The 23706-nt window shown below is 42.5% G+C and overlaps 1 protein-coding gene across 6 annotated transcripts in view; it reads right to left on the minus strand.

Moving 5' to 3' along the window:
• ncam2a (neural cell adhesion molecule 2a) overlaps positions 1 to 23706 on the minus strand; it is a 196682-nt gene that overhangs the window by 29390 nt on the left and 143586 nt on the right. For all 6 annotated transcript variants that reach the window (XM_081701464.1, XM_081701463.1, XM_035535065.2 and 3 more), the window contains exons 2-8: positions 20320 to 20394; positions 17314 to 17520; positions 13604 to 13747; positions 11692 to 11829; positions 8335 to 8452; positions 4558 to 4727; positions 2273 to 2418 (exon numbers count right to left, since the gene is read on the minus strand). In XM_081701464.1, the coding sequence (XP_081557590.1) occupies positions 2273 to 2418; positions 4558 to 4727; positions 8335 to 8452; positions 11692 to 11829; positions 13604 to 13747; positions 17314 to 17520; positions 20320 to 20394 (998 nt within the window). The remainder of the gene's footprint in view (positions 1 to 2272; positions 2419 to 4557; positions 4728 to 8334; positions 8453 to 11691; positions 11830 to 13603; positions 13748 to 17313; positions 17521 to 20319; positions 20395 to 23706) is intronic.

A 23706-nucleotide genomic window follows, 5' to 3' on the forward strand; every position in this document is an offset into this window, starting at 1 on the left:
CTCTTTCTCTGTCTGACAGATCGATACGTGTCTCCTCTGCTAATGCCCCAGCACATGCAGAACAGGCCTTTGACAGCTAACTTTATTGCTTTCCTTGACTTGGGGTTCAGTATTACATTTGCCAAAAGCCATTAATGCAGGCTGGAGGAGGACTTTGTGGCTTTTCCCTAGCCTAAGTAATGCAGAGGATTAATCATTATTCCAGTGACACACACACCCATACACTCACACACACCCATCCACCCCCCCCCCCCCCACACACACACAGACTTACTTCATTCCCTCACACATCTGTGAGCATGATAATTAGGTCTTACCCATTCACACATGCACACTGCAACGTGCTCGTATGTATAATTTCAACAGGCAGGCCGACATGCACAAACATTAGGATGCATCGTGAAACCCTCTTGCCATTCAAATGACTAATAAACAGGGATAAAAAAAACAACTGCCAGGAACATATTCTCCTTTTTGTAATGCTGTCTTACTTTTTTTTCCCAAGACATAAAATTTACAGTTGCAACATGAGAACCTGACTATTAATATCTCTCTCTCTCTCTTTCTCCTCCTCTCGCTCTGTCTTCATGCGCAGTCTCCCTGACAATGCTATTGTGCAAAAGCAGAAGGGAGAAGAGTTCCTAGACTGTTTGATATTCGTCAGAGTTCTCAGTCTGGGGACAGAACTGCAAAAGAGAGCTGTAAGCAGTCCATTCTAGGAGGCCTGAGTTGGAGCTGTATCACAGACTACACCCCTTGAGTTGGAGCCACTTCAAAGACTCCACCCCTTGCCTTAGATCTGAAGGGTGGCTTCTTTGGAACTGATAAAACATACGTCAAATTTAGGTCAGAGCCTAACAAACATGTCTTACTTAGAGTTTGCAAGGGTCCTTGATCGGAAATTCAACTGACTAGAATGATAAACAGACCCATGCACCTAATGTATCACAGAACATCATTCACTTACTACCTCACTTCAAGATTTTGGTTTCAACAATTTTGAGTGTAGAGTGTAGAGAGTATCCAATCACAGCTGGCTCAATTAAAGCATATTAGAGAAAATTGACATAGTTCTTACATTATACAAGTTGTGTAAAGGCTTGGCAAAATCCCATGATCTTCAGCTATAACCATCAAAGTACAGCTCAATAAGCAATTCTTTGATCACCTTCTGAAACTCACAGAACCCAATGTGCCAAATGTGACCTTCTCACCAGCAATAATAGATGTGGAGTGTTTAGTGTTCCGGAAAAGTCCATCAGATTGTGGCTGGCTCATGTCAGCTTCAAGGCTTTGCCACATGAAGACATGACCCGTGAGGCTTCCATGTCCTACCACTACTGTAACACTTCTCATCGAAAATATGCAGGGGTGGGGGGTTACGGATTGAGTGGACCGCTCTCTCCTCTGGTGCTCTCATTAGAAGAACCATTCATTTCATGGCTGAGAATCACCATCGATTTGACGCAGAACGGTATTTGTTTCGGAGCAAATTATGCCGTCTTGTTTTGTTGACTTGTCACCGTAATTGCATTTGCCAGAGAGGAAATGAGCACCTCAATTTTCTTTCGTATGGTGACTGGCCAAAGTAAGTGGCCAGGCAAATTATGCATTAATTTTCTATCTACCGTAAGATTTTCTTTTTAGATGTAATAGAAGCCTGTCATTATGGGTATACAAGTTCTTTAAAATTATGTTTTTCTGCTCAAAGGAAACTTGTTGAGCGCATATTCAGCTGCCTTGATGAAGAGCGGTTTTCTGAAAAAGGCTCTGAAGAGCTGTCAAGTTGCCTCTTTGTTCGATTAAAATAATCAACGCCTTGAATTGTGCCCCTGTACAACCACAGCCCTCACATAGGGGATCCAGGATAGACTTCCACATTCCCTTCATGGCTGGGAATTCTTAAGCATTGTGCTTATCTTCTTTGGGAGGAGAGGCCAGCTGTCTCTAAGCAACATTGCAACCAACTGGATACCTATAAGGTCACGTGGCATCCTCAAGCAACTACCGTTTTCAACACGAACACGTTAGGACGTTTCAGCAACACGGCATGTCACCATTCCACCATACAACTTTCCAGACCTTCTGTGTCATTTATCGACATTTTTCACAATTATCATTGGGTCACCATGCTCAATCTTTGGCTCGATGCCAAAGGCAATACATAGACTCTCCTTGAGATTTTTACAAGCCTGAATATCACAAACCAGTAGAAGGGTCAGAGGATTTGGGAGGGGTTTGAGAGCACTTTGGGATGAGGGGGGTGCTCTACCTTGTCCCCATCTGAGAAGGTCTGTCCGTCAGTGGCTCTCCTCCAGAAGATCTCAGGCAAAGGTTCGCCCTCGGCCGTGCAGGAGATCATTGCTGCGCTCCCCTCCACCGCCGTCACATTCCTCAGGTGGGTAATATGGGGCTGGACTGTGGAAAGGGAACAGAAATTGGGTGGCTGAGTTTCCACCTCCTCGTGCACGGTGAGGCAAGCACCATGCTGGGCTGGCCTGAGATTCCTTTGAGTAGCTCATCACTGTCAACCCCTGTCAGTGCGAATCTCAATTTACCGCAAGCTGCTCACTCTGTCTTGAAAGCAAAGTGCAACTCTGAGACACAATGGGAAGGCTACGGTGAACGCAATCAGTCGATTCCTCAATGTATTTCTTTCTCTCACTCTCTCTCTCTCCCCCCTCAGCGTGAATTGTCATTCTTTTCCCTGTTTAAAAAAGTGTATCATGGTGATTCTTGTTTTTATCTCCTTGATTGCTATAGAGACGCTTGTATAAGTTTGCATTCTTTCTGGCTGAAGTTACACACTCATTTTATGCTAAACACCAAAATTAACACTGTGTGTGTGTGTGCGCGCGCGCCCCCCAGCTTGCATTCCATAGATAAGCTCCTTTCCCCTCCATGGCTTAGCAAGCATTTCCCCTAAACACCAGTCTTGTCAAGGACAAACAGCCCCATGGAAGACCCCATGCATAATACCCTATACGTTCAGTCGAAAGAGTTACATAAAGAAAGGGTGAATGACATGGAATAAATCCATACCAAAATGAATGGAGCCACAGAGAAATGCAGTTGACAGCATGGGCCTTTGAACACTGTCTGTAGGGATTAAGGAGTTATTTGTATTGCCAGACACTCTGAACCCCGAACCCCCCACCCCTTTGGGATGGATGGAGAGATTGTGGCAGTAGGTACACACACACACACACACACACACACACACACACAGACACACACTCACTCACACATAAACAAAAATGCACTGTTCGCTCCAAACTCACACTAGGAACACATAGAAGTTTCATTGTAATTGCAAAGCAAAACCACTTAATCAACCATTTACTGCACAGTGGTAGTTTATTTAGTGCTCTTTCAGTAAGAAGTGATTTGTGTGTGTGTGTGTGTGTGTGTGTATGTGTGTGTGTGTGTGTGTGTGTGTGTGTGTGTGTGTGTGTGTGTGTGTGTGTGTGTGTGTGTGTGTGTGTGTATAGTCCTGTAGTGATGCTATATTATTCCAGAGTAACCTCTGAAATGACAAAGCTGTAGTCTTTGGCATTTCCAGAGTTGGAATGTTGAAAAGGTTCAAATGGTCAGCACTTCTACTGAAGAGCTGCCTTCACCACCCTGTCCACATCCCCACACAGTCCAAAGCAGCACAGATATCTGAAAACTGCTGCTAAAATAAGCACTCAGATATTGTGCAAATACACTGTATGATCATTTTGAAATGGAAACACACAACTGCCAAAAACAGCTATCATACACTTTATGATAACCAGAAGCCTGTGTATGACATGAATAATAGAGATTCACGCAGACATGGTCAGCTCTTTCGCTTGCTCGGTTCGCTTTGGTAACTCCTGATACCCACTTTATTCCGTCTCCTTGGTGCGTTTGCTGTCAAGGGCTATGAATGTCACAAAAAGTTACATCTCCTTTGCCATGGTGTGCTTTATGAAACAAAACTGCCATCCAATGAGGGTGTCATATAAATGTGCGTTTTTTGCATGGGGAGGGACCGTAATGAGCATGAATAAATTTCTGTGCGTTTTCATGTGCAAAGAGGTAGGTGCCCCAATCAGAATAATCTCTCAGCAAATATGCACACCAGCACTGTGGAAAAAAAGTAAATTGAATCCCAGCCATAGATGCACAAGGTTGAGATTTTCAGGATAATTGAGTGCTCATGTTTTTGTGTGTTTGAAATAGCATCATGTTCACTCGGGAGGGGGACAGTGTTCATATTTATGGTGGACCAGCAGATTTTGACCGATTCAATTTTCTCAGGTGAAAGAAGACATGGGAAGGAGTGCAGGGAAAGTGGGGAAAAAGCTAGCTGCATCTGTGTGTCAATATTTTACTAGTGCTGCAAATATTGGATGGAAAGGGGTAAGAACAAAAGAATATGAGAGGTAAAAAAGAAAAGAGATTCCAGGTGAAAATAAACCAGCATGTGTGCACCTGGGAGACCACCACTGGTTCCCTGCACAATCCGACATTTATCCCATCTACAGCGGGAAGGAGGCTCCGTCGGAAGGTTCTGATGGGCATGCTCACCGAACACTTTGAGGAGGAGCTCGCTCTCCTTGCTCCCGGCCTTGTTGGTGGCCCTGCAGGTGTAGGGGCCTCCGTCACCCTGCCGGATGTTGCGGACGGTCAGTGTGCTTTTGCCTCCCTCCAGCGTGTTCAGCACATACTGCTCCGACGTCTCAATCTGCCGTCCCTTCCTGCGGTATTGCCCCAGAGAGAAGGGGGGTGGGGGGAGGAGGCGAGAGAGTGACACAGAGAGACAGAGAGGTAGAGAGAGGAGGGAGGGAGAAAGAGAGAGAGGGAGACGGGAAGAGGGAGAGGCAAGAGAGGGGGATAGAGAAAGAAATACTATCAAGTTCACACAGAGATACTCTGAGGACATTAATGCAGGTATGATGGGTGGTTCAGTGGTTTAATACTTTGTATACACCACTTCTATATATCAGTTGGAGGTTCGGTGTAGCAGATGACAAGTTGTTCTGAATGTTGTGTAGTTTGTGTAGTGGTTCATGCTGTACCCATCCAACCATCCATCCATCCATCCATCCATCCATCCATCCATCTATCTATCTATCTATCTATCTATCTATCTATCTATCTATCTATCTATCTATCTATCTATCTATCTATCTATCTATCTATCTATCTATCTATCTATCTATCTATCTATCTATCTATCTATCTATCTACCAGCCCACCATTTCATCAACTACAACTGCACGTCCATCCTCTGCATTTCAATTACACTTTCGCCTGCCATAACAGGTGGCGCAATCACCATCACCTGGGCAACTTGCAGCTCGCGTCTGCATCTCCGGTGGGTGGGGGGGCTCGCTTGTAAATGCCACCGGAAAGTAGCAGGCAGAGGCTGGTACACACGCTGGGAGTAGGAAATAAAGCGCAGCAGCAGTGGCAAGCACCGCCACAGGAAATTGATCCAGTGGCTCGTAAATTCTACAGGCCGGGGCCCTTCTTTTGAAAACAATAAAGGCCGCACGTGAGATGGCTTTGTTTTGATATGATTAAAGTCGGGGAGGCCGTGATCATTGTTTACAAAGCCAGGACACCTTTATGCATTAAAAAAAAAACCCCAAAAAAACCAAAACTGACCACTGTTCCTCAATGGACAGGATGAACCTGGTGCGATTAATCCATGAGCCATAACTATCACATAGAAACTGAACATATGTACACACACTCTGGTTCAGCCATTATTTCATAAGGCTGAGGTCTCTAATTTCTCTAAACCCTAAATATCCTCTACCCACAGAGATGCACACTGGCCATGCAAAGCCTGTGATTTTCCAGATTTCTATAATAGTCAAAATTACTAGACAGTATAGTGTGTTGCTCATGTTGCCTTCTTTATTATTCTTTATTATATATTCTATACTTTTTTATACATGGGATGGCTCATGTAAAAATCTCATTGTTATATCTGACTTTACTAGGTGGTATGAACATAGATGGCAGGCATCTCTTTCAGTCTTGATAACAGCAGTCTCATCCTTTGCTTCTTCTGTTGGGTCCCGCCACTGTGATTTCTCAAAGTGTATATTGCGTCCAGGCTTTGACTGCTCTGACATGGCTTGTTTACACTGATCACTCAAATCTACTTCCTTCCATATAATTGATAACTGTAAAAGGTTATAACCTATAACCCTTAATGCTGTATTATAACCTATAACCCTTAAAACTGTATTATAACCTATAACCTTAACACTGTATTATAACCTACGACCCTTAGTACTGTGTTATAACTTATAACCCTTGTAGTGAAGACAGATTAAACATTTTCCCGTGATGAATTATTATAATTTAGTCGGGGGGGGCTCTTACCAGCCTGAGTATAGTTAGAAAGACCATAAATTCCATTAGACTCAAATTACTACCAGGGCAAGTAACTTTACTCATCCCACATATTCACAAAGTAACAATTTACAATTTAATCTACTATGATGTCAAATAATCAACCAATAATGTATGGTGATTTAAATGTAATTGTGATGTTAATCCAAATTGAGATGTGTGCTCCTGTTTTTTTGTAAACAAATTGGTACTCACTCCTAGTTGTGTTTACCAGAAATCCTACAGACAGTTAGACAGCATATTAAAGTTAGTCGTTTGTAACGTCTAGAAACCAGGAAAGTAATTAAACTGATTATCTAAATGTGCTACCATAATTCAAACACCAGGCGGTAGAAATTGATAGAAATATATGTGATTTTCTTTCTTTATTATTATTATTATTATTCCTTGAGTGCTTTATTTCTTTATTTTCTTTACAATTCGTTAGCAGTGGATTCTGTGTATCCCTGTGTTCCTATATATCTTAAATTCTTTTTCACCAATCCTGAATCGTGAGGTTATGGAATATGCTTGACCTAGGCAGGCCCTGTTTCTTTCAAAAGACAACTGACCAATTCTACCTCCTCAGTTGAGTGGAAGTTAAGTTGGGTGAGTGGAGTTAAGAAGTTGAGAGGTGAAGAGAGGAGTCTTTCGAGATGAGTATTCTCGTTGTGTTCGAGGCGTGAACTGTGACTGAAACATGAAGGGGGGGGCAACCCCCTCCTACTAAACTATGGCGAAGACAAAGTTTCTTCTTCTTCTTTTTCTGTTTCTCAAACAAGTAGAAATATTAAGTTGTCTTAGTTTACCATATGTTAATTGGATGCCGTTGCTACTTTTGTTATTATCGTATTAATTTATTTTCTTGTGTGTATTTGTGGAAGTTGATTCATTGAACCACTTATTGAACACACCCGGCTGGTCTTTACACTACCGGTGAAGAACCCATTCTATTTTCGGAAAAGGTCTGTCCGCGAAGGCCTATGTGCCACTCACTAGAACCAGATCTGAAGGTCCAATTCATCAGTCTAAGAACCCTGGTCTCCCTCACATTTCCCTCGTATGTTGCCATTTGGTATCATTATTAGCTTTAGTATTTATTCATCAAATTAGATGAGATAACTCTTTTCCCTCACCTATGACACAGCCTCATAACTCCTAATTAGTTCCCCACTTCAATGTTCACAACAAGCTTTCTCTCCTGATCATTCTATTACACTGTAGGCATACTTTTATTACAAATTTGTTGAGTAATAATTTCCTGATTAATAATTACAAATTTGTTGATTAATAATTTCCTGATTAATAATTAAGTTTCCTTTGTTGATCTTGATTGAAAAGTAGATTAGCCCGTTGATTACTCCCATAGGTTGCGTAAACCAATCTATTTACTTTGTTTCTCTAATTAATTTTTTTTATTAGCTTATTTAGTTACCTGTATCCACCACAAATTAACTTTAGCGTGTTTACATTGTTAGGTTTGTGATTATAATGATTCTAGTGAACTAGCCACTCCTGGTCATTAATAGAATCTTAGTCAATGATTGTTACGTTATTACATCTGTGAACCCCCAATGATATTATAATGTTTGGTAGACGTATCTAATTGGCAACTTTCACGAGTTGAGACTGAATTACAAGTCATTAATACATTAGAATTAAATTAAAATTAATAAATTTCCCCTGTTAATCAGGGTGGTTCCCCAATTAGATTTACCAACTGTAACTGACAATTCATTAAAAGTACAAAAATTGCTACACCCTTAATACTGAATTATAATCTAAAAAAACCCTTAGTACTCTATTATAACCTATAACCCTTAGTTCTGTATTATAACCCATATCTCTCATGCAAACCCCTCCAAAACCAAGCCAATTTTGTATGTTGTTTGCAAACCCCTCACACAGGAATGTATGCAAAGGCTACCTTTGAATGGAAAAGCAAACTTCACTCACCGATGCCACGTGAGCTCGGGGTCAGGGGAGCCGGACGCTATGCAGGTGAACATCACCGATTCCTGGTAGTCGGCCGTGGCATTGAAAGTCTCCTGAGGAATGAACAGGAGCGGGGGAACTGCAGAGGGCAAGACATGGAGTGCAGTGAGGAAATCTGGCCAAGAAGATGAAGCACTACATGCAGACGTACATAGCCACACTCTACCCCGTGCCTAGAGTTCACTGCTTTATGTGTTATGGTGATGAGCCAGCGCTCTTGCTTAGGCCTTAAATGAAATGAGGTGGTGTGTTTGTGTTATCGAAAGTAGGTGCATCTCCATTGTTCTCATTTTTCTCTCATTCTTTATTACTAGACGCCCTTGCACTTGCATCCCAACACAGGCACTGTTGCTGTGGTGCAATACAGGTGGACTGGCTAGCTAAAGTTTCAAAAGGAAGGACAGGAAAACCATGGAAGGCCAGGCAGAATACCGAGACAAAGCTTCTCTAAGATGATTAGCATTGATCTGGGTGCCAACTGATAAGCTCCGCCTACTCCCTCCATACTCCTCCCCCACTCCCCAAGGCCTATAGTTTCAACTGCAGTGGCATTAACACAATGCCCATCAAAAATAAACACTGATCTGTGGTGTGTGAACAAACACTTAATGAGGCACGGAGCTCGGCTGCCTTTTCAAGGAAGGTACAACAGTGCATGTGGCCCCTTCGTGAACTGCAGGCATGTAGACTTGGGTATGGCATGTGTCTGAGAGAATTTAAAGTGATTTCACAATTTCTTTTTTTAAACACTGCTATGTCTGCAGCAGGGAAAAAGAAACAAACAAACAAACAAAAAACAAAAACTCCCCAGTCCCCCCTCAGCGGAAACTGTCAAGCTATCCGTCATCCAGGCATCAGCAGTTTCTGAGACTCCCCTGGTGGCTGTGGTTTAAAAGCAGCTTTTAACGGCAGCTGAAACGTCTGTCTTTTGTGCTGCCACTTCAGACACAACTACCTCCACATGAGTCTGCAAATCCTTAAACAGCTTGTGTAATGGCTAGCTCCTCCACTGCGACCAGAAGTCGCAGTGCACAGGTTATTATATATCCAACGTTTGCCTCCAGCTTGACTGTATGGTGCTTTGATAACCAAATTATGCCTCCAGGTCTGCATGGTCCTTTTTGTTCTTTGCTTTTGTGCTAATTTTACTTTGTCTTGGTCCTGTCAAGAAACCAGTGGGGGCAAGAGGGGGTTTGGGGTGGATATAACTGACATAACAAAAATATAGTGCTGTTCACAAAAAAAAGGAAAGAAAAGAAATTAAAAATCTTTCCTTATTCTGATTATTTACATTTGTCTCCTCAAGTACATTCTATTCCCCTCAAATTTCATAAACAGGCATCCTCATTTCATAACAAATATTGTATTGGGCCATTGTGAGACATGGCAAATTGATTTGATTCACTGCTACAACAGCCTTAAAATAAATATCGAAGGAGACCCAAGCCGAGGGGTATTGTGCCGAGCCTATCCACCAGAAATCATCATTTCGAGCCCTGTCATTTCATCATTTCGAGCCCTGCATTAGAAGTTTGCTGGGAGGCCGAAAAAGGACTGGGTTATTTGACAGCACACACCGGGGAAGGTCCAAGTGAACAAACCGGTCTTCTGTCTCGGTCTAACCAGCGGCAGCCGAGTGACGCCATGAGCTCCATCCCCTTCCCATACCCTTACTGTTCTGCCCATGATGAAAACTCTGGTTAAGAGCTTTAAATGAGCACAGCTGAGTGAAGTGGCATGCTAATCAACTCTGCTGGAGTTGTCGTGTTTTAATTTTTTTGTTTCTACACATGCTTTCACACAAATGGCATAAAATGGGATTCAGCCAAGAGCCAGTGAAGCGTAATCCGTTGGCATAAGTGATACTGTTGAAAGCTCTAACGCCAGATACAATCACTCTAGCAGGTAGGTGTGGTTTAGCTATTGCTCTCTTGTCTTAGGGTGTGCCATTTTTTACCCTTCTCATTATTTCCATTATTCCTGGCCAGCTTCTGTTACCTATATGATGACATTGCATGTTAACAACATGGTCACTTTGACAACATTGTTAGCGATCGCTAGCATTAGGAAACTTTGACATTCCACGTCGCATAGTCAGGATGGAGAGGGGTCAGAAATAGATCAGGCATAATGGGTGTGAACATTGGCTATGCCCTGGATGTCATGTACACACTCCACCTAGCGCACACTAAGTGACTCTGGCAAAAGGTTGTAATGTCTCAGCAGCTGATGATGGTTGCCATGTCTCTGGGATAATAGGATACGCCTCATTGAACAAGCTTATTGGATCTTCCTGAGAGCTATAAGTGCTGATACAGATTTGAATGCAGCCTCCATCCATGTCTTCTTTTTCCCCAGACTTTGGTTATATTCTTGTTCTGTGTGTTATAACATCAGTATAAAAAAGGGACGAGAGGCAAAAAAGCATTGTACTTTAATCGAAGATGCTTCTCTGACATGAAAAATGCCAGAAAATTCCACCTCTGCTTCTTCCTAACAATTAACCTCCATTGAGACTGAGCAAAGGCAAGTGCTTGTGTTTCATGGATCAAGGCATGGGGGCAGAAGGGGGAGAGTGGTCACAGTCACCTCTTTAATCGAGACGTTTCAAAGAAGGCGGCGACATTGAGGCCCACTGAACTCCTGACGCATGGCGAGCAGCACCATTCCTGGCATTGTCCGAGTGTTTGCCACGAACACACAGCTGCTCAATCAGAGGCCAAAGCCCCATGAATTGCTCATCTGTTCAGTCATAGAACAGGCCCTAATAAGTGATCTGTAAAGCTATTAGAACACAATCATATGACCGAAACAACCAAATAAAAGAAGCAGGAAACTCAAATAGAATGCCGCAGAGCTATTGCAAAAGAACGCAATCATTTATCCAATTCAACCATTCTCCTGTGACTATTTTCCAACAATACTGCACTGGAATCTCACTGCAAACATGCAGTAAGTTCTCATTATGGCTAGTGGAAAGCTGGGGCACAGCCTCTGCCGGCCTCCTGCTTTCTGCGATCCGCTGACCCTATTTTCTTCTCAGCATGGTTCCTCCATCCAAACTATGACCTTCTGTTTGAATGAGCTTGTCTCAGCTGGGTGGCTCTATTCATACCCTGCGAATGACCAGCCCTTCAGCCAAGGGCCAGATCAATATACTGCAACACTCCATCTCAAGAGGTTCTTTGCCCGAGCCATAGGGGAACTGAGATTTTTTTCTCTCTCTCTCCCTCAATCTATCTTACTCTCTCACTTTTTTTTTTAAATTAGGCAGCGCAAGAAGGACATATGTGGTCTAGAAACAAACCGAGGGCGCACCGTTTACCACCACGACGATGTCGCGAAAATCGATCTCGCCTCGGGCCTCCACTCGTGCCTCGCAGCGGTACACACCCTCGTCCTCCTTGGCCACTTTCAGGATCTGAAGGTTGTTGTTGGAAAGGACCTGGAGCCTATCTTCAGTAAATAAAACGAAATGGAAGAGGAATGTAATGGTAATGGTGAGGGATATAAACAGGGCAGAAATCATTTACCGTACAGGTCATTGATGGCCAAGATTGGCTATGAGGAATGACATATTTAAAAAAAAAAAAAATATTTTGGCTTTAGGTGGAAAATGTCAAGGCCTCTGAGAGTGCGGTTGGGTTTTCCCTGGGCTACCAGTGTTCTGTCTCCCAACCGGCACTGCATTCGTAACTGTCTGTTTCAGCATGCTCATTCTTGCTGAGTGAAGGTCCTTGCATCCTTTTTTTTCCTTCTAAAAACAATAATAAATGCGAGCTGCTAATGTAAACAGCAAGCCACACATTGCTGTTAGTGGGTTTGCAGTGAGCAGGAAGGGAATGTAGGAGCGGAAGGAAAATAAAATTGCAGGAAGAGGAACGTAATTTGTTTTTCTTCAACATGTGTTAATAAGTGTTGAACAAGGTAGGGCTCACTGCAACCATAACTAACAGATATAAAGCTTTACTTCCTAAACTTGGGCCACATACGATGAAGTGTTCTGTGGAGAGAATGGTGCTGTATGAGAGCTATGATCTCAATAGAGCTACTTTCCCTGTTTTCTTAAATTAAATTAATGGCAATCTGAGCTAGGCCTTATTATTGTTCAATTGCCTTTCTTTTACTCAACCATAGTTCTCTGTCTAGAGGTTTATTTGTACTCTGTGAGGTGGTTGGTGTGGTTTTAAAATTTCAGTTCCTTTTAAACAACACTTAAGTTTCCCAAAAGATTATTTATCTGGCCTCAGAACACTAATTAATCCTGGACCGAACCTGTCCAGTTTATATGGTGTCATTTTCTTTTTCCTCAAAATGGCCCTTTGTCATGAGCTGAAAAAAAGAGTTTTAAGACAATCTAATCCAAGGCCATAGTATTTACTTATTACAAGCTCATTAATGAGAAAACATTATCATCAATCTTCTTTCATTTAAAGGAAACACACACATAGCCTTTCTTCTAGTTTTGCCATGCTTCTCAAGATAAACACCGACCTCCTCTCTTTCATTCAGGGAAGATATTTATAACCTTGCTCTCTAATTAGATTTTTAAAAAGACGAAGAAGAAACCTCACCACCTTGTAATCTCCTCTATTGGAGAAATGATGATAGCCCGTCAGAGTTCTGCATTTGAATTTCAATTAAAGGTTCGACACAGTTCTTTCTTCTCCCCCCTCAGCTAGGCGTTGTCCTTTTGTGCAACATCTGGAGAGTTTCTGGCATATTCCGAAAGGCTTTGTGATGTTAGTGGTGGGACGTGCCACTCTAAAGGGAGATGCGTGTCTTATTTACCCTGCCTTTCAGACACATGGAAGAAAGATAATGATTTAGGCCTGGCATTTTTGCGTGCAATGTGGGCAGATGGGTAGGTAGTCATTTCTACTGCAGGGCTTAAGTGTCAGCCCCAGATGGTGGCAGTGGGCTGGGGCCATACCCCAAACCTTGCAGTGTTGTCGCCTTCCAGAACTCTAGTTTGAAGCCATGGAATTAAACCTGAGAAGCATATCATTTAGACCAACTAATTTAAAGCAATTAGGATCTGAATTCTTGCTGTGCTCCAGAAAAATGAGGTTGCTTTGACTGGCCATCCCAGCAGTTCTGGAGGCCCCAGGAGTCTCATTAATAGAGACAGTGACTTTGCAATTGGGGTTGCGCCATACAGGAAATTAAAGTAAGGACATTATAGTAATATAAGCCGATGGACGGTACCCCAACAAAAGGGGGGTCTTACTGTAACGCTCCGGTGTGATCTCTCTGTTCTTGTAGAACCAGGAGACAGCAGGAACTGGTGAGCTGATGACATCACACACAACTTCAGCATCCTCCCCCTGGCGAAACTCTTGTGGTGTCTTCACCTCTCGGAACGTCAGCTTCTCTGAGACAGTGAGACATTTACATTTATGGCATTTAGCTGATGCTTTTATCCAAAGCAACTTACAATTATGAGTACAACTTGAGCAATTGAGGGTTAAGGGTTTTGCTCAGGGGCCCAACAGTGGAAACCTGGCAGTGGTGGCTTGAACCAGCAACCTTCTGATTACAAGTCAAGTACCTTAACCACTGAGCTACCATGCATCAGTTGGCTGATGATGATAATACATGCTTGACTGGATAAATAACACAGGTTTCCTGCATTTTGAGCTTGTTTTCATTAAAAGGAAAATTCATAGTTCCGGAGATACCACTGTTATACGTAACCTGGAGTGCACAAGATATTTCAGGTCATTGCACTGACATTTTTGGCGCTTGCCTAACAGCTATAATACACCAACCTGTAACTGAAAACAATTGGTGTAGTGTTAATTACTTAAACGGTACTGAATCAGTTCACCTTTTAAAAGAGAAGCCTATTATTTCTTCAATATTCAACATTCTCACTAAATTGTATGTAAAAATGCATCCATTGAGTTTCCAAAGCAAAGCACTCATAGCAATTTCCTCATTCATAAAAAAGCCTATACTCTATCTCTCTCTCTCTCTGAAATTATGCCCTTTTGTCTCTATATTGCAATACTAGGCATCATTTATGTATGATGTACAGCTACATATATGAAATACAGATATGTGGAAAAGTTGGTCAAGCATGCAGTCTACATGCTAGACAGTTCTGATGACTGTATTCAAAATGAATATCTCTCCATTCATATTCATAATGAATAACTCTGTATTCAAAATGAATAACCTCTCACTTTATTAAAAAAACCCAACTTGCATGTACATCGAGTAGGTTTACCATTAGATACTATAGACCCATCTCTTGCCACACTCAGCTCGGCTGTTCTTCAACCCTTCATCAGTGGCTGAGTATTTTTTAGCTAGCAGACCCCAATCGAACCGTAAGTGGTACTGACATGGCAAATCTCTGTCGCACCTAATATACCCTTAGCGGTACGACAGCCACTACAAGGCCACTGTCCTGTCAGTGTCGCTGAGGGACTGAATGTCTCAACACCCAAAAGATATGTGGTCAACCAAGGTCCTGTGGTCAGAAACTGACATCTGATGGAACACACTATAGGACAGCTGATAAACTGTAATTGGGCATAGCTAATAGTGGCCAGTGTGTGCATACAAGCAGTGCATCAATATACACACTGTCTGTGCTTAGCATCTACACTGAGTGCATATTGCCTGAATGTTTCTTTCAGCTACCTTGAATTTCAGCAGTAATTTAGAACAGTACTGCAATTCTTTGTGAGGTCTGATTGGAACTATTGCAGCACCCCTTGTTATCAACCAGCAATTATTATTTCAATTTCCTTAATGGTGTCCTGTTTTGATAACAGATTTTTATGCTTCTCTTCTTCTGTGTGGTCTCCTTAACACCTTGAGATCAAGGAAAGATGTCCATACATAAACCTAAAGGCTCCCATTTTTAAAACCTCTTCTGCTTCTATTGCACTTTTATTCTAACTCAGTATTTGTCAGTTAGTTTTAAACACGAAAGGGTACCAATTCATGTAATTAACTACCTTTGCTGAAAAAAATGCCAAGGTTGGCCTAACAGATTTTCTTCGTGCTGTTGTGAGTGGCACTTCATGGCCTTTCGGGAGTCTATAAGTGTTCACTAGCTGGAGACTGGAAAGCCAGTTGTTGATCTAAGCTACAGACCATCAACCGATGGTATTCAAAATGAATACCCTAAGGCTTTCTGCCCATTCACCTTCACCAGCCATTGCCCTGAGTTTGCTTTTCCTTCAGACACTTCTGATTGCACTTTTTCCTTTGTTAGGAAGAGGTAAAAATGGTCCTGTAAACTGAGAGCAGTCACATGTTCATATCCCTTATCAGTCCAGTCACATGACATTGGTGTTCAGGATCTTAAGGATCTTCATGATCATATAGGGATGACTGGGGTAATAAAAAAAAAGTTAAACTCTAATATCTATGAAGCACTCCCCACCGTGTTCCCCATTACTCTCTATGGTGCACTCCCCACCGTGCTCCCCACTACTGGTTGAGGAGCACGCCCCACTGCATTTCCCAGCATGCTTTGCAAAGAAGGGCAGTTCATCTGAGCCCCACACTGCACTGCGGCATTGTCAGCATGAACTGGGTTACCTCTATTGTGTTTTGAAAGACTAACACGTGCCGCTCACCAGTGACCTTTTTAAAGTCCTGCACGTGAAACCCAGGAGCCAGTGAACCCTTCATAGGCAGCTTTGCAACTCAGTAGCAAAATGCAATAATTACAGTATAATAATTAAAAGATAACAGTAAGGGCCACTGCATTAAATAAAGCTATAGGCCACTGTAAAATATGGATGTACACATATGACAAAGATAAGTAAATGGGTGCATCTTGGGGCATTTCATTTAGACTTCATTAGACTATAGGCTATTATTAATAAGAGGGTAAGCTCTTTGAAGTGATTAGAGCGAGGTTCCCAACATCAGGACTTTCTCACCATCTTAAATATTGTGGAGTGAAAGAGAGAGACAGAGACAGAGAGAGAGAAAGAGAGAGAGAGAGAGAGAGAGAGAGAGAGCGAGAGAGAGAGTTTAAAGCAAACCCTCTCTATCATCTTATAGATGATGTTTTGCAGAAACCGTTGCATAATGTTATGATGACATGCAAGGGAACAAACTTTTGGCAGTTTTGTAGAAGTTTTTGTCAAAGTCTGATTGCACAACTTGTGATTCACTTCTTCACGTCATTTGATACAGCTAGAAATAGGAAAAGACTACTGCATGTTGAGTCAGAACTTTCTTTATTGTCATGATCATGATAGCTGGCGATAACTACAGGTCAGCCTGAGTCACTTTGGAGTTAGTTTGTGTTTTACTGGGGATGCAGGGAGCAAACACAGACCTCATTAGGACCCAGTCTCAATGGGTGAGGCGGATTACTGACCACCCCTAATTTCCACATGTGGAGGACCCCAAATTGAAACGTCATGCTGGAGGGCAGAAAAAGGAGTACTCAGCATGTGCCCTTGGCTATGCCTGATCAGAATAAAAAAGAAACTAGCCTGACAGGTTAGGTTTTTATAGTATAGGGAATGCGCTATTGCATGTCATACCTCATTTATGGTTTTGTCTCCCATGAGACTAATAGATGTCTAAGATCTGAATGTTTCACACCAAATGACCTTGAACAAAAGTGCCTTTGAAAATAAAAAAGTTGTATTACTAGATTAAAAATATCCTTCATTATACAGTCTTCAGGTGGTTAAATAAAATGTTCTTTAAAATATGTGGGGTTTTTTACTTTAAAAGGTCTCATATATTGCTGATTAAAAGTACAATAGAATATTTATATTTAAAAAAGGAAGAAATAATGTTATATAAACTTACTCTGACTTGTGATTGATGATGTAATTAAGAAGCCTGGCCCAAAGTATGACAAGCAATGCATCGGTGACTCAGGGCCACCTGACTCATACTAGACTTAGATAGGCATTAAAAAGGCAGCGTCAGTCTGGCCAAATGGGAGCTTACGATATATTTCCAGCACCACTGTGGCTTCCTGGGTCTGTCCCTTGGAGTCGGACACCTGGCAGCGGTAAATCCCGGCGTCCTCGATGATGGCATTGTAGATGGTGAGCCTGGAGCGCACCCCCTCTGTGTGGATGACCAGCCTCTGGTTGGAGATGATGCGCTCACCTTGCGGGCTGTACCAGTTCATGTTGACTGCATCTCCGATGACTGGAGATGGACAATACAAAAAAAAAAATGCTGAGCTGAATTAGTAGGAAAACAAGTTTACATCTACGGCATATAGCTGTCGCTTTCATCTAAAGTGACTTATAATTATGACTGAATAAAACTTGAGCAACTGAGGGCCTTGCTCAGGGTCCCCACAATGAACTTGGCAGTGGTGGGGCTTGATCTGTCAACCTTCTAATTAGTAGGCAAGTAACTTAAACACTGAGCTACCACTGACCCAAGGGAATAGTTAAGGAAATAGCAAAATGCAACAACATCTCATAAAGATGCTAAACATATGTGGGGATGTTGAATGCAGATATGTTGTTGATGGGCATACTTTTGCGCCATAGTTATGTGGAATTTCTAATGAAGTGCAGCTCGACAGCCTGAGATTGCACACGTGTACACTCTCACTCAAAACATTCTGGATCAGGATTTTCGTGTTTCCCAGTCATCATGAGGGAAATCAGTGTATGTGCAGAGAGCAGGGGAAGTACTCTCAAGCACATGTAGCTCGATATCTCCTCCAACAGCCCCCCTCCCAACATGCCCACCCCCTACTTCCCCCAACACCCCCACCTGCCATAATTCTCGGTTCCTCTTCAGCTCTGGCAGCCTGTGCGTTTTCAATCAAAGCCCCTCACGGAGAGCTTTAGAGCAGCATGTAGAAGCTCCAGGTGCATGCCTCTGTAAATCCTACCCTGCTGAAGGGCTGTCAAAGTCCCTCCTCCCACTCCCCAACCCTGCACTCCCCAACCCCCAAGCAGGAGGTTCTTTTTTCCCCGGCCCTTGAAAATCAGAGGGGACCCTGGTGGTTGGCATCCCTCCTGCATGGGAAAGCAAAGCTCAGGTGGGTGGGGGGAGTGAGGGGGCCGTCCGTGCCTGGATAACCGGCAGTTCCCGGGAGGGGAGATGGAGATAAACTCACCCGCGAGGGATGAGCCGATGGTTGGAGAAGTGAGGTGGGCGTAAAGGGGGAGGGCCTGGATCATGGGAGTCAAGAGAGAAGAGATCAAGTGAACGCAGGACCACAGGGGCAGGGGCAGGGGCAGGGGTGGGAGGGGGGTTCCTTCTGGCTTGGTCTGAGAGTCTGTTAGAAGATCAGGTGAGTAGAGCAAGGATGCAAGGTCTCAGCATATCGACGCATCCCGTCCTTCCGTGGGATTAGGGGTTGAGATGGGCACCGGTCGATCGTGTGATCCGCTGTTTTAGCCTGGGAAACGATCCACCGACAGCTGTGACAATGCTCACAACAATGCACTTTTAAAGGCATTGACCCCCTTTGTACTGTCATCCAAAGGACCTATCGAGACAACATGTGCGTCTACTGTCATAAACGCCTTCAGTGGTGACCTGTCATGGTGGGCAGTAAATCGGTTACTGACTTGTGCTTGTTCACGCGCTTACCACCGTAAACAGGCAGCACCTCTCTCGTGCCAGTAAGTGCTCGACAGTACTTTCTGATTATGTAGAGTCGCGTCACGCAGGGACAGAGGAAGCGGTAAGAGAGGAGCAGGCGCCTCTTCTCCCGTCACCGTGGTTTCAGTGCCTCCACAATGCACCTCCCAATGATTGACAGGGGGATAAAATTAGCTCATGGATCCCTCTTCCACCCTCTATCACTTCCTAAGCCCCCTCCTCATCCACGTGCCATAACTGATTGGGCTATGCCAAGAGAGACCTAACAGAGGACTGGAGATGAGTTTACAGGAGTCATTTAGTGGAGAAGGATGCGTGAGAGATGGCAGTGGTGATGATTGTGAATGTGTGTGTGTGTGTGTGTGTGGGGGGGGGGGGGTCAATTCTCTCCCATCTCCTTTGTGGTTAATCAGGCATGCAGAATGTTAATCGCTCCCCTGTACAATGGCGAGCTCTAACCGGCGCATCACATGGGGTGGGCAGGAGGTGTGAAAGGAAGTGCTGTATCTGACTGACATTAGAACTGACAAATAAACCCATGTTACAACTTCCATCTCTCTCTCTTTCTCTCTCTCTCTCTCTCTGTCTCGCTCCTTCACATTTCAGCCTTCATCTTTGTCTTCCTAATTTCATTCACTTGTATATTTCTGTCTCAGTGTTCTGCTCTGTTCCAATCAATTTACCCATGGAAAAAAGAACACAGTCAATGGAAATTTAATTCAATTCTTTTCTCATAATATACTCATACTGACTCCCACAGTGAATAAAATTAAATAATCATGAAGGGCATTTAATTTTATATTAACTCAATTCTATTAATCTACACATATCTTGTGTATTATTTATGCTATTACTGACTTTTCCTGTATTCCCTATTGGCTATATTTCTAATGAAAAAGCTAGCCCTGCTTCATGACATAGGCTCTGTGTCCTTCACTTCTGTACTGTTCCTTTATTACTGAAAATTATCTGAAAGCTTGTGTAGTATTGAAATAAGCAGCCAGATTCACATACATATATAACACAGACACACACACACATACAGACACACACACAGACACACACACACCAACGTTTGTGCACATCCACACAATCACACAAAAACCTTTCCATCAGCCTCTCTTACAGAGGTAGGAAAATATAGTGTATGCTGATTTGCATTAAAAAATCTGATTTTTCTAAAGGTATAGTATATTATATGATTTAAATAATAACATTGAAACTATTTAATCTTATTTATTAACCTTATTATAAAGGTTATTCTGAGGGCAGCCGGTTGATTATTGCCCACAGCCAAAATTACAACCCTTTATTATCTCTCTTAAACAATATTAGAAATAATTAATTCTGAGAAAGCAAAGCTGAATATGAGCTTACCTGTGCAGGTGAAGAATTTTGACTCTCCAACACTTAATTCCACTTTATTCAGAGATATAGACACCTGCAGAACAGCTGAAAAAGTTGAAAGAAAGAGAAAGTTTCATGTTTAGAAGAATACCTATAACACATTACATTTCTGAGGGAATTTTAATTAATTCCCGTTCTGATATCATGTATTTGCATACTCCACTTGGGCAAACTAGAGAGAAACAAAAACAAACAAACGAACAAACAAAAAAACTATTGAGCTAAGACAAAGACAAAAACACAAAACTAAACACAAACACAGAAAATAGTCTCAACAGTCCACGCTTTCTGTCTTCATTTGACTATGAAAGTTGGGCTCACTTTAAAGCGCAGGCTGTTCTCTAAAACCCTGCAGAAATACACAAATGTACATGCTGTAACGAAGACCCGCCTATAGATGGCAGTAGGGAGACGTCATTATGTCCTCTTTGACCGCAACATTTTGAGCAATATGACGGCGCAGTGCTCTCCCTGTGGATGACAGTGTACATGATTCGATATAAGAGCCTTTTTTTTCTTTTTTCTTTTTTTTTAATAAGCCGACGTTTTCAGAGCAACCCAACTGCTAAGGATGCGCCGTGTCTGCTATGGCTGGTTGAACCATTAGTAAAAGGACTAATTTAGGAAGCCGCGGACTGATTAATGACCAGAGTGCGGCTCCGTACTCGGCAATTAGGACGTACAATTGGCACGAGAGAAACTTTGATTGTCGCCACCTGAGGGAAGGGGGGCGGCTTGCGCGTTAACTAAACGGCTTTAAGCGAGTATGTCGAAGGTGTTCGATTTCATTTTGAATATGAATATAACAGTTATGAGAACACATTATAGTACTACACGACAGCTCTCATACATTCAAAATTAGACAGTGCGAATTAACAACAAAGGTGCTAACAAAATTAATTGACATTCAAACCTTGGACTTAAAGGATTTCATTTCAAAGAGATGGAACTGTGGCCAACCCAAAGTCAGTGATTCGTGAACTGCTGACCTAGGCAGAATGCTGCTCTTCCTAAATAATTTCTCAGTTATTTAAAATAAATAAACCTAATGGGTAAATATCCCTTAAGAATGTCCTATTGATCATTACCTGACCTGAAATAACTAGTTTTAGTGGCTGCATTTACATTTAGACCCATGATATTATTCTGAATACGTAAGGGGGCGGGGACGGTGCTTGGGAGACCAGCTAAGACTGGCACTTCCTGGGATAAGTTTGACATGCTGGGAAAAGAACTAGTTAAAAATTCTGTTTATATGTGTGAGCTCTTCAAAGCCTTTCCTCCTTCTCTCTTTCCTGTTCTTGGTTATCTTTCTATCTGGGGAGCAAAAAAAAAAAGGGAGGGTGGGTGTTGATTGGTGTCCCAACCTGCCTACCAGCCCCAAGATCTGCTGACTACAATTATGCATGAAGGCATCACTAAAAAAAGACATGAAAGTTTCAACATTTCTTAGCAGATGCTACATTTGCTTTTCAATTACCAATTTTGGAATCAGTGCATAAAAAAACACCAGCAGTGCAGAATCCCACTTGTGTAAAGTCAGGGGACAGGTTATAACATGGATGAATATCTTTATGTTCTGCGTGATAGAATGTGCTGTGTAGGTGGACCTGGTCTGGCTGGCTTTTGATTTGGCAGAGCGCAGTTGAGGGCATGAGTGCAAACATGATGATAATATAAATAAATAAATAAAAGCAAGAATGAACATTTTTATCCTTAAGTCATTTTCTAACAGCTCCAATTCTTTCCAAACTGCCATTTTTTAAACTCTTTTCCTGAGCTTAATTTGTTGCTCAGTTTTTCCTCCTTGTCTAAAAGGCACCCTCCTGTATGCTGTAACCTTGGTTACAATACATTATGCTATCTCTTGCCCAGGATCTCGCTTATGCTCTTCTGTTTTGCTCTTGCTGTTCACTCTACATTTTTCCACCTTCCATTCTAAGATCTCTTGCTCTCGACGGGTTAATTAAATCATGTACTGTCACATGTGTTACACTGTATGACATACTCAGTACCGCAGACCTGAGGGGTCCCGTCAGGTAGGGCAGAGATGTTCAGCAGTAGTCATAAACACTTCAAAACAAAACAAAAGCTCCGGGTAAAATTGTTGCTTTTGGAGTCATGTGGGGTTCACTAGAGAACCAGGACAAAAACAGCCAGTTACTAAAGGGCTCTCCAAACACTTTGGAGCCCATTCATTGGTACAACTGGAGGATATAGTGTAGTATCTTTTTTTCCTTGCTACACCAGGTAAACCTGTGTGTGGCAAGTGAGAGGATAGGAATGTCCTCAGGTTGCACAGGGGTGTTATTATAATCACAATATAATGCTTTGTTTATTGTTAGCATTCCTATTCACTTAACAGCTGTCGCCCTGCCTTGTTTTGTTTCTGTCCATTTTAATGCCATGGTTACCTTCCCCTGGGTTTTCCCTGTCCATGTGCTCCTTTGTTTTCCCTGCCATGTGCCCAATTTTCCTACCTTGTTTTGGTCTTCTGCTCCTCCCTTCACATGTGCTTTTTGTAGATGTTTTGGATCTGTGTCCCTCCCTTGATCCGCCCTTAGCCATGCTTTTTGCCTGTATCCGTCTTGTTGCTCCTCCCATGTGTAATCTGCCCCGGGTGTCTCTAGTCACTGTTCATTGTGTATGTACCCTTCTTGTTCTCTTCTTATTGTACTCTTGTTATGTTTTGTTTCCATGTTCCTTTTGGACTTTTTTTTTGTCTCTGCTGTCATGTTTGTTACATCTATAGCATGGATCCCAATAAAACCAGCACCTTGCATTTGCATGCTGCTTCACCCTTGTCTGTCCACCCGTTACAATAACAAATGAACTACCATAAGGCATTTTAAAGGCTACTGCTTTCTCATACAAGCAGGTCAGGGAATCCATGTTATTCAAACTGGCCTGTTGTTTTGTTGCTATTGGCATTTTAAATCTGCATCATTTGAAGTCCTACTCACATCCTAATGCTACCCACACATTATCATTACTGTGTTGTCATAGGTCTTCACACAACAAAGCGCTAAATCAAAGATATCTCTCTTTCCCTCACTCCATCAAGAGCAGAAATAAGCAGAATAGCCTACAGTACTAGAAAACCAAACAAGCTTAAGAATAAGGCAAACAAAAAGTGGTTGCACTTCTAGTGCTAATGAGTTCCAGAAAATGATTTACACCACGTCCTCCACCCCGGCTGAATCACAACAACCAGCAGTCATATTTGATCTCTAAATTGGCCCCCTGACTCAGGGCAACCCTTGCTGTTATTTGCTGCTGGTCTTATCCACTGCAGTTCCAACGGCACGAGAGCTATCGCTAATACAGTGAATGAAAAACAAGCACATCATTCAGTGG

This window comes from Electrophorus electricus, chromosome 18, assembly GCF_041902795.1.
Source record: "Electrophorus electricus isolate QZ-2024a chromosome 18, ASM4190279v1, whole genome shotgun sequence".
Lineage (NCBI taxonomy): Eukaryota > Metazoa > Chordata > Actinopteri > Gymnotiformes > Gymnotidae > Electrophorus > Electrophorus electricus.